The 11544-nt window shown below is 43.9% G+C and overlaps 1 protein-coding gene across 3 annotated transcripts in view; it reads right to left on the bottom strand.

Annotated features, from left to right (window-relative positions):
• Nucleotides 1-215: 215 nt before the first annotated feature.
• The window catches only part of TRIM29 (tripartite motif containing 29), a 34194-nt gene continuing 22865 nt past the window's right edge, over nt 216-11544 (bottom strand). For 2 of the 3 annotated variants that reach the window (XM_081960894.1, XM_081960893.1), the window contains 4 exons: nt 11215-11331; nt 8905-9006; nt 8072-8148; nt 216-4015 (listed from right to left, as the gene is read on the bottom strand). In XM_081960894.1, coding sequence (XP_081817020.1) covers nt 3953-4015; nt 8072-8148; nt 8905-9006; nt 11215-11331 — 359 coding nt within the window. In that variant the 3' untranslated portion in view covers nt 216-3952. The remainder of the gene's footprint in view (nt 4016-8071; nt 8149-8904; nt 9007-11214; nt 11332-11544) is intronic. The other variant, XM_081960895.1, reaches the window with a different exon arrangement.

The raw sequence follows: 11544 nt of genomic DNA, 5'->3' as shown, positions 1-11544 counted from the left end.
GCATGCAAATGTGAGTAGATAAATGGGTACTTCCCACTTCAGTGGGAAGGTAACAGTGTTGGAAAGCACTTTGAAGCGGTATATGAATCTAAGTTCCATTGCTATCTCCTTACCCGCATCGTCAGTGAATTTAACGTTAGCAAAGGAATGGCATTTTGCACAGTTCGACGTCTCGCGAAAATAATAAGGGGGAAAAAAACCACATGCAAATCTGGTTTCTTGGTCATTCCAACATTTTATTCTCCAGAATACTTTTAACTAAACATTTTCGATGATCGAAACTTGGGTCGGGCAACTGAGAGCCATTGGCCCCTGTTGGGGTTTTGATTTTATTTATTTTTTTCACCTGGGGAAAATTTCTACCAGCGATTTACATTCAGAAAATGCAATATCACAAGATTCCTGCCTCAGGTAATGGGGAAAATAATCGAATCAATGGATCAATATCAATCAATTAGAAATGGATCCAGTTTTAAAACAGAAAAGGCAGGAACCAGAATGTCGTTTTTGTTACAATCAGAATAAAACTAGACTCACTATTTACAAAGGAGGAACATGCTACAGATAATCCTTGATTTATGATCACAACAGGGACAAAATTTCTGTTGCCAAGTAAGGTTGTTGTTAAGAGAGTTGTGTCTTGTGAATCACTGCAGTTGTTAAGCGAACCAGCCAGTCATTAAGGAAACCTGGATTCCCCTAATGCAGTGTTTCTCAACCTTGGTGACTTTAACTCCTGTGGACTTCAACTCCCAGAATTCCCCAGTCAGCTGGCTGGGGGATTCTGGGATTTGAAGTCCACAGGACTTAAAGTCGCCAAGATTGAGAAACACTGCCCTAATGAGTTGACTTGTCAGAAACCAGCTAGAAATCGATCACATAACCCTGATAACATGACAGCTCCATCCATTGTAAATACATCCTGATTGCCAAGTGCCTGAGTTTTGATCCTACAACAGTGAGAATGCTGCCATGGTCATAAGTGTGAGGATCCATTGCAAGTCCCCTTTTTTAGGACCATTGCAACTTTGAATGGCTACTAATCAAATGGTTATAAGTCAAGGAATACTGTAGTTTCTATCCTTGGGCTGTCAGATTCTTAAACACAACCACAATCACTCCATGCACACGTGGAAACGTTTTTCTTTGTCTTTTTTTCTTTTCCCCTAATTACTTGCATTGGGATTATTCGTTATACTATTTATGTTGTTTGTATTTGTTGTCATGGATTGCACCAGTGGGCTAAAACCAATTTCGTTGCATTTCTTTTGTACAATGACAATAAAGGCTACACTAACTGCATTGTTACACGCAATTATTCCATTTCTCCAATATTCAGACACAGGGAGATTTTAAAAATAAACTTTTACAATATTTCCACTTGGGGGGACCAAATGACCCTGAAAATGTATTTCTCAGGGAAGTTAGACTTATTTTGGCACAGCTGCTTTTCTTTCTCGCCTCCTCCCCTTCTCATTATCCCTGAACGATTACAAAATACTTTCCTTTTAATTTCTTGTCGGAATCGTTTAAAAAAGAAGGAGGAGGAGGAAGAGGAGGAGGAGGAGGAGGAGGAGGAGGAGGAGGAGGAGGAGGAGGAGGAGGAGAAGGAGGAGGAGGAGGAAAAAGTTTTGTGGGATTTTTTTGCAATAAAAAAAGGTAAGCTTTGCAAGAACTGAACTGCTGCCCTTGGCTGACCTCACAAGGGTTCAGATTTCTCAGGATGCTAATCCTCCACGCTTAAGCAAAATAATAACAAATGGCCAAAAGAAAAATCAACATTGTAAATGCCTGCAAGCTTTCAGAAAGGACAGGAGGCCAATCCTATGAATCGGGATAGAAGAAGAAGAAGAAGAAGAAGAAGAAGAAGAAGAAGAAGAAGAAGAAGAAGAAGAAGAAGAGGAAGAGGAAGAGGAAGAGGAAGAGGAAGAGGAAGAGGAAGAGGAAGAGGAAGAGGAAGAGGAAGAGGAAGAGGAAGAAGAAGAAGAAGAAGAAGAAGAAGAAGAAGAAGAAGAAGAAGAAGAAGAAGAAGAAGAAGAAGAAGAAGAAGAAGAAGAAGAAGAAGAAGAAGAAGAAAAGAAGAGGGGGAAGGAAGGAAGGAATATTCCTTCAAGTCATTTTAAACAGGTCCCCCATATTCTGACATATAGGCCATCTAAGGGTGCTGATGTGTGTTTATTTTTATTGCATACATTGGAATGGACAAGGAAGTCTACTGTGAAAGGCCCAAAAAATAACAGTCTGGAATGAAACCCAACATCACATTCACTTCTCAACCTTGTCACCTTCTTACAAAGTTTATCCTTGGAAGAAATTCTTGATGCACCCAACTGTCTCTGGCTCTCCCAAATCTTGAGACCCTCTCAATCTTGTGGGAGATGTTGAGGTTTAGATACCAATTGTGAGAACAGACAATCTGGTTCCCCTGGCAACTCTAAGACATTCTTTCGATCTGGAACATTGCACAGGTATCCACTCATCCTTGGCCTGATTCTTAGCGTCCAATGAGAAAGAAACCGAAGGGAAGATGCACCGACATGCCCACGCTTTTAAAAATATTTCCCCTCAAATGTAAGCCGAAGCACTGAACCAAAGCACATCAGACAGTATCATCAGTGGAGAAGAAGAGCATAGCTAAGACATGTAATCAATCTTCTATGGATTTTTTCTCTCTCTCCTCTTTTCTTCTGCAATTTGAACAACCAGCAGGAGGAGGAGAAATTGGGATGATGGGCAATTCACGTAGCCTTTTTAGCTACAGATTCATCACCGTCACATGACTAGTAGCCAGAGGGAAGCAGCTAATATTAAGTGCGCTTTGATTCTTTGATTCCAAAGTACCAGAAGGTAGGACAAGAAGCAATGGATGGAAGCTGAACAAAGAGAGAAGCAACCTAGAACTAAGGAGAAACTTCCTGACAGTGAGGACAATCAACCAGTGGAACAATTGGCCTTCAGAAGCTATGGGTGCTCCATCACTGGAGGCTTTTTAAAAGGGACTGGACAACCAATTGTTGAAAATGGTATCGGGTCTCCTGCTTGAGTAGAAGTTTGGACTAGAAGACTCCAAGGTGCCTTCAACTCTGTTATTCTCTTATTCTGATTGCTATGTCAAAGCATATGGCCAGTTGTGGTCTGCCAGAGGTCTGCGGAGCTGGCAACAGACAGTGAGGAGGTTGGGAAGGAATATGGGCCAGTCCTGGAGCCTGGAGAAGGCTCGGATGAGGGCTCTGCATCAGAGGCAGAGAGGGGGCCAAGGCCATCTGGTAATCATGTACTGCCTCGGGAGCCTCCAGAGTCTGACATCAGCAAGTTAGAAGAACAGGGGGAGCCTTTTCCCAGTGTGCACATGCGCAGAGCTGCCAGAAGACAAGAACAATTATGAGAACAGGGTCGACTTGGGAGTAAGGCTTGGAGATGATTGGCCTCTCCCATAAAAAATAAAAAGAGGGTTTCGGGGACTAAGATTGTGATTTATGCTTTCTCAGGAAGCCTAGGTCAGAACATGACTTTAGAACAGTGTCGGCCAACCAAGTCTCCATTAATGTCAGCAACAGTTGGACCTACAGCTAAAAGTGGGCTGCTAAAGTCACAGTTTTAAGCAGCAGCTTGTTTGCTTAAACCCAACGTCTCGTGAGAATACGCTGAATAAACACTGGCAAGGCATTAGTAAGAGCAAAGCAGTTACATGAGGAAAGGGGAATTCATTAGTCAACCAACATCTATTTGGGGTCAACTTACTTCTCAAGAGCTGCAAAGCATGGATCGAAAAGAGCAGGGTGCAACCCATTTCCGTCCAGAATGAGATGTACATCCTTTCCTCTAGAGCATCCACCCACCCCCCCACTTTAAAAAAAAAGAAAGAAAGAACTAGGACAATTTGATTAATACAATAGCAGGAATATCCATGGACATTCTGGTTAGATGCCTTCCTCTTCCACCACCGTCTTCTTCAGGGGGCTTCATTGGAAGTGACGCCGTTGCCCTTGTTGACGTAGAAGGGACGGTAATGAGACTGGAAGGAGAAAACAGAGAAAGAGAGCAGTGAGTGGACTGGTCTTCCCTGATCTCCATCAACCTATGTTCCTGCGGCACTAAATTATGTCTGCCTGCATGTCTGTCTGTCTGTCTGTCTGTCTATCTGTCTATCATCTATCATCTATCATCTATCATCTATCATCCATCATCCATCATCTATCATCTATCATCTATGTAGTGCTGGAGAAGACTCCTGCAAGCCCTTTGGACTGCAAAGCAATCAAACTGATTACTCCTAGAGGAGATCAACCCTGACTGCTCTTTAGAAGGCCAGATCCTGAAGATGAAACTCAAATACTTTGGCCACCTAATGAGAAGGACGGAGTCACTGAAGAGGAGCCTCATACTGGGAAAGGCAAAGGGCAAAAGAAGAAGGGGACAACAGAGAAGGAGGTGGCTGGATGGAGTTACCAAAGCAGTAGGTATGAGCTTAAATGGACTCAAGAGGATGGTAGAGAACAGGAAGGCCTGGAGGAACATTGTCCATGGGATTGCGATGGGTCAGACACATTTCGCAACTAACAACAATATCTATCATCTATCTATCTATCTATCTATCTATCTATCTATCTATCTATCTATCTATCCATCCATCCATCCATCCATCCATCCATCCATCATCCACCTACCTATATCTATCATCTATCTATCTATCTATCTATCTATCTATCTATCCATCCATCCATCCATCCATCTATCTATCTATCCATCCATCCATCCATCCATCCATCCATCCAACATCCACCTACCTATATCTATCTGTCTATCTGTCTATCTATCTATCTATCTATCTATCTATCTATCTATCTATCCATCCATCCATCCATCCATCCATCCATCATCCACCTACATCTATCTATCTATCTATCTATCTATCTATCTATCTATCTATCTATCTATCTATCTATCTATCATCCAATTCAATTTTTATCCTGCCTTTATTATTTTTAGAAACTTAACACAGTGACCATATCTAATACTCCTTCCTGCACCTATTTTCCCCTGTGAGGTGGATGGGGCTTAGAGAGAGGGACTGGCTCAAAGTCACCCAGATGGCTTTCATGCCTAAGGCAGGACTAGAACTCACCGTCTCCTGGTTTCTACCCTACCACTTTTAGCCACTATACCAAACTGGCTCTATGAACATTTGAGGAGCCCCTGGGCCCAAGGAGAAGTCCTGGATCCTCTTAAGATAGACCTCTTTTGGAAGTTCTTACCCAAACATAATAATTGTGCCCAGTCACAGCATATTAAATTACCTGGAGACAAAGCATCATGGTTAAGTGCTATCTCCCATTCTCTTTAGCCATGCAGAACTTCTTATGTTCTGCATGGCTAAAGAGACCTACTTCCAAATGAAGCTCTGATCTAGCCTCACTTTCCATTTGGGTTTTCTAAGAGCACTTTTGTGGTCCCTGTAAATCCAAGAGGCATGGCCTAAATCTTCAATGCTTCCTCTGGCCCCTCAACAGCCCGATCACGGTCTCCAGAAATCTCCCAGTGGCAGATTCCAAATTGTGGATGAGAGAGAAGGAGGGAGTTATGAAATGCATGACTGGAGAGTAATCACACGGCCTATATTATTTTTAATTAAATTTAAATGTCAAGGAAATGAAGTCCATTTCATTTTTGTCTTGATTTCCTCCCACCCAGCCTGAAGAAAGCCTACACTCCAGCAACTCTCGGTCGGCCCCTCAAAAAATGAGTTGAGACAGCTTCTTGTAGAGCAAAGAGATGATAGATGCAGGGATGGGTTTTGTACATTTTAAAATTAATACTATTGTTGTTTCTAATGCCAGGCTCCAACAAATCAATTCTGAGAGGGTCTCATTAAAAATTTAAATTACATTTGGCCCCCAATTTATTTCTTTTCACAACTCTGAGCTGATGCAAATCTTTCCTTCCAAAGAAGATGGCCAAAACCCAGGAATATCTTGTCATTAAAGGAGAATACCATGTTTCCCCGAAAATAAGACAAGGTCTTTTGACCCCCGAAATAAGCACTTGGCCTTATTTGGGGGAAGGTTTATTATTTTTGAGGTGCAGGATGCAGTGAGAGTGGTCACCTCATGGCTGCTGTTGTGTTCCAATATTTTCAGGGACGACTTACCGCATTTTTTGGAGTATAAGACACACCTTTTTCCCTAAAAAGAGAGGGTGAAAATCTGGGTGCATCTTATACACCCAGCCCCCAGGAACACTCTACAAGCCTCCCAAAGCCTATGCATGCCCTGTTCTATGGGGGGAAAAATGGGCTTGTTTTTGCAAAAAAAACAGGCCATTGTTTGCTCATTTTCCCCTCCCCCTAGCCCCCAGGAGCACTTTGTAGGCCTCTCAAACTCTCTGCATGCCCCATTTTTCACAAAAAAATGAGGTGTGCAGAAGGTTTGGGAGGCTTGCAGAGTGCAAATATATATATATATTAATTTACCTCTTCAAAATTTTGGTGTGTCTCATACTGCAGTGCGTCTTATACTCCGGAGGATATGGTATTTTAGCGCATGCGTTCAAAAGCCCGATTGGGCTTATTATCTGGGGAGGTCTTATTTTCAGGAAAACAGGATATTTGTAACCCAGGGTTGAAATGAGGGGTCTGAATTGTTTTCTTTTTCCTGCCGATGTTTCATCATCCAAATTAGGTAACATCGTCAGGGCTTTGAAATGCTGTCAGTCTAAAGGCATGAATGCCCTGCCCTCAATTATACATGACATCAGCCCAATTTTGTCCCTTAAAAATCAGGGTTTTGTGTGCCATCAGCAATATTGAAGCACCCCAGTATGATTCCTCCCTTTTTCTACAAGGAGTGTGACATCTCACGATGACAAAATGGTGAACTCCCATGGATGTCACCACACCCAACACCCCTTTATCTCATTCCCAAGTGCTGATGTGGCCGTTTTCAGCCATCTTTACTTGCACTGATGCGTTTTCTCTCTTCCTCCGACACCATCCAAGAGGTTCTAGACATCTTGAGGGATCTAGAAACTGTTTGGCTTTATCTCCAATTCCCTCATAGCAGGGATCTCCAAATTGGGCAACTTTAAGCCTTGTGGACTTTCAGCTCCCAAAACTTCTCAGCCGAATTCCAGAATTCCACAAGTTTTAAAGTTGCCAGATCTGGAGATCCTTGCCTTAGAGCCATGGGAACAGGTCTAAAGTTGCCTTTCTGGAGACTCCTTCCAAAGGCTAACTCCTCACCCTGGCTGAAGCGCCAGAAAGTTTTGTAACTAGTTGACAAACTAGTAAAACAAACTACTTTTTAATCACCCTTAATGGGCTAATTTCTCCCTGGCTTGACCTCTGGAATTCACATTTTACAGATCTTACCTTAAGAATACAGATTACTCAACGGTGTACCTACTTCAAGTGGTTTTTAAAAGCCCAGTGATTTGGCCCAGCAATCCACCAACGCTTCTGCCGGCTTTGTAAAAATCCAGTTCAAGTGTGTTTTGTCTAGGAACGCTTAAGTGTTGTTTATTTATTCATCTGATTGTTTGCCTTGGTGTCTAACTGGGGAATATAAATGGACTTTGCAAAGACAGAGTAGCGCTTCTGAATATTGACAAAGCTAGTGCATTTGGTCTGCTCTCTACAGGAACAACGTAAGGTTGAGGGGAAATTGCTGGAATGCAGAATAGGACATAAGGAAGGCACTGCCTTCCACAAGAAGTGGCTTTTGGTTCAATTTGCCATCCACCTGAGGCAGGTAAGGGGTCCAGCAGAATAAAAAACCTTTTTTTTTTTTTTGCATATTTCAGAGGTTTGATGCCGGCATGCACAAGCTCAGAATACATTAGAGCAGGGATGAAATCAAATTGGGTGATTTTGGGTCAATCACCAGGACACTGGGAGTTCTAGTCTCGGTTTAGCCAAGAGCCAGCTGGGTAACTTTGGGCCAGTTGTTTTCTCTCAGCCCAACCTACCTAATAAAGGCGGGATATCAATTAATAAAAGAATGATAGAGAAGTCAAGGAGGGAAGCCTGGATTTGCTTAACAACCGTACAGTTCATTTAACAACCGTAGGGGCTTACCAACATGCTTTGCTTGGAAGATTTCCATGTCTGCGGCTGGGCCTTGGCCGTCTGGTGCCTCACGATGGAAGGATAGGCTGGGAGGGAGACACAAGGCAGCTAATTGTTCTCACTGTCAGGAAATTTCTCCTCAGTTCTAGGTTGCTTCTCTCCTTGATTAGTTTCCACCCATTGCTTCTTGTCCTGCCCTCAGGTGCTTTGGAGAATAAGTTGACTCCCTCTTCTTTGTGGCAACCCCTGAGATATTGGAACATTGCTATCATGTCACCCCTAGTCAGAGATGGTATTCAGCAGCTGCTGATCAGTTCTGAAGAACCGGTAGTGGAAATTTTGAGTAGTTCGGAGAACTGGTAAATACCACATCTGTCTGGCCCCGCCCACATCTATTCTCTGCCAAGTCCCAACTGATCGGGAAGAAATGCGGATTTTACAGTATCCTTCCCTGCCATGCCCACCAAGCCACGCCCACAGAACCGCTAGTAAAAAAAAAATGAATCCCACTATTGCCCATAGTCCAGTTTGGTTTGGCCCAACCGGTAGTGGTTTGGCCAGCTGGGTCGCTGGAACCGGCAGTGACTGAGGCCTGCCACGCCCCTGGTGGTGCCGTAGGTGGCGCCATCTTGTTTTTCAATTTTAATTGCACGAGCGAACTGTCAGTAGTGCCTGGTGGAATCCACCCCTGCCCTAATCCTTCTTTTCATTAAACTAGATATATATCCAATCCCTGCTATTCCCGAAGTCAATTGTGGTCGAGAACTACCTGGAGGAACAAACGGAGAGGAAAAGACAAGATAGGAAGTAAGGGGCCAATGGAAGCAGAAGCCCTGAAATACCATTCTTAGTATAGAGGCTGCCGTCAGATTGCTTGCTGAAATCCCCCGGTGAACTCTGGCCCATTGGGGGGAACTGATATGGCATCTTGGATCCATTGCCAACTGGAAAATAGAAGAAGCAACATGATGGTGAGATGGGTAGAATCCTCCAAGCATTCTAGCCCACTGGGCATGGTCCCCAAAGAAACCAAGAAGACTGATTGACTGACGGATTGATTGATTCAATTTGTATGTCACCCATCTCAGAGGCAAAATTGCCTTGATGAAACCCAAAATCTACACCAGGAGAAGATCAAGTCATGTCTAGCATGAGGACCACCATGTAAGGAAGCAGATTAAGTTTTCTGCTCAGCAGCACTGAAAATCTTAATCTGTTACATCAAGAAGAGGAAACTTGAACACCTGAGCTCCATAGAGATCAGGAAACAGTGGAGCGGGGGGGGCAGGGGGGAATCTCCAGCCCTTCAAACTTTTGAGGTTTCCGTTGGCATAAGCCCAGATGCCAAGTTCTCCACAAATTTTCCAGAGTGCCTGAAATCGTACACATATTCCTGCAAAGGTATTAACTGATAAATATTACATTAACTTGTATTATTTTTTTTAAAAAAAAGAAAAGAAATCCACCAATGAAGCACATCCAATGTTCTTTTTGCCCTCAGTTGAAAGGTCTTAGGCAGGGTGCAACCAACGTTTCTCTCTTGACTGTGCCCAAGTTGCCCTGACTGGCTCTGCTGGATGAAGTTTTGACATGGTGCAAAGTTGAATTTGAAATTGGGCTGAAGTGGTCTGTGTGTGTGTGTGTGTGTGTCTGTGTCTGTGTGTCTGTGTGTCTGTGTGTGTGTGTGCGTGTGTTTCTCTCTGTTTTTCTCTGTGTGTGTTTCTCTCTCTCTTCTGTTACTCTCTGTTTCTCTCTCTTCTGTTTCTCTCTGTGTGTGTCTGTCTCTGTGTGTGTTTCTCTCTCTATCTGTTTCTTTGTGTGTCTGTGTGTGAGAGAGAGTCTGTGTGTCTGTCTGTCTGTCTGTCTGTCTGTCTCTCTCTCTCTCTCTCTCTTTCTTTCTCTGTCTGCCTCTGTGTGTGTGTGTGTGTGTGTGTGTCTTTATCTCTGTCCTCCCCCCCTTTTTTTCCTGACTCCCACTGAATTGTATTTGCGAAGGCATTCAAACATAACAGCCTGACCCAGGTGCCCTGGGGCTCCATTCAGCTGCAATTTCTCTTTGTCATCTTCCAGAGCACAGAGCAATCTTTTTTTCTTTTGCTAAGCAAACGAAGCAACAACACGGAGGAACCCCTTGCCTAAAGTCACAACATCGCTGGGTCTAAACTGCTGCTCTGCCAAACCTCGGCATCTGCATGGAGCACCAACTAGTCTCAATCCACTTACGGCAGCAAAGCCCATCATTTGACCCAAGACAGGTTTGACAAAACGTTTGAAAGAACAGAGGTAGACGTAAGAGTTTTCCCTGCTCAGTTGTGTCTGCTCATCGCCATTTCTTAGCCGAGGAAGATAGGAAAGCTCCCCTTGGTTAACATAACCAGCATTGTCTGGAGACATTCCCATGGTCACGTGGCCACATATGTCAAAGGTTCACAGAATGCTGCTACGGTCCTACCAAAGTGGTACCTATTTATCTACTCACATTTGCATGCTTTCGAACTGGTAGGTGGGCAGCAGCTGAGGCACGTAATAGGAACTCACTCCATCATGCATCATTTGGGTCTTGAACCTGGGCTGTTGACTTTCCAGCCAACAAGCTCAGTGTCTGCATGTGCGCGCATGTGCCAGAAACCCAAAGACCAGCTGCCCAGCATACGTATGCCTGTTTTTTGTGCTGACTTTGGGCCATTTTCAGGCCGTTTCTCATGCTGTTTTCAGACTGTTTTTTCAGGCCACAAATGGCTTGGAAATGGCCCCAAAAACAGCCTGAAAACAGCCCAAAAACGACCTGAAAATGTCCCGCAAATGCCCTGGGTTTTTGGGCCTGTTTTGGCCATTTTTCGGGCCATTTTCAGGCTGTTTTTCAGTGCTCTGGCACCCATGAAGACCAGCTGGCCGGCGTGCATATGTGCCAGAAACCAGAAGAGCAGCTGGAAACAGCGTGCCCACCCTCTGCGTGACACCTCTGGCACGTGTGCCATAGGTTTGCCATCCCGGTTCTAGGCAATTGCTTCTTACGTGATGCCACAGTTCTGACACAGGGGAAAAGCAGACTGCAAAACAGTTATGGACCTGGGTGCAGAAGCAAAGTTGGAGGGAAGGTGAAAACCTTCCAAAAGGGTGGACAAATCTGGGGGTGAGGCATGACAAATTACCTTTCATGGAGAACGCCGAGTTCCCACTTGCAATAGTCTCTTCGGCAGTTTGCATGGAAGAAAACTCCCAGCCGCGAGTGTTGTAATTTCCTCCTAGATTTCCTCCTAGATTTCCTCCTAAATGAAAGAATTCAGGCCAGGCAACAATCAGCAAGATGGGTGAGTTTCTTTTGAAGTCATCATTGAAACAAGGGTAAGCGGGAGATTGGAAGGAGATAATTGACTCTTTGGGGAAGGAATTTTGTTCAGAAAACATGTTTTCTTCCCATAATGGCTTCCTCTGAGTGGACATTTAATGACTCACTCGTGATTTATGCCTTGGTCCAATTA

The sequence above is a fragment of the Natrix helvetica genome (genome assembly GCF_964273705.1).
Source record: "Natrix helvetica genome assembly, chromosome: 8".
Taxonomy (NCBI): domain Eukaryota; kingdom Metazoa; phylum Chordata; class Lepidosauria; order Squamata; family Natricidae; genus Natrix; species Natrix helvetica.
Note: the sequence above shows the minus strand (reverse complement) of the source record. Positions and strands in the feature narration are given on the sequence as shown.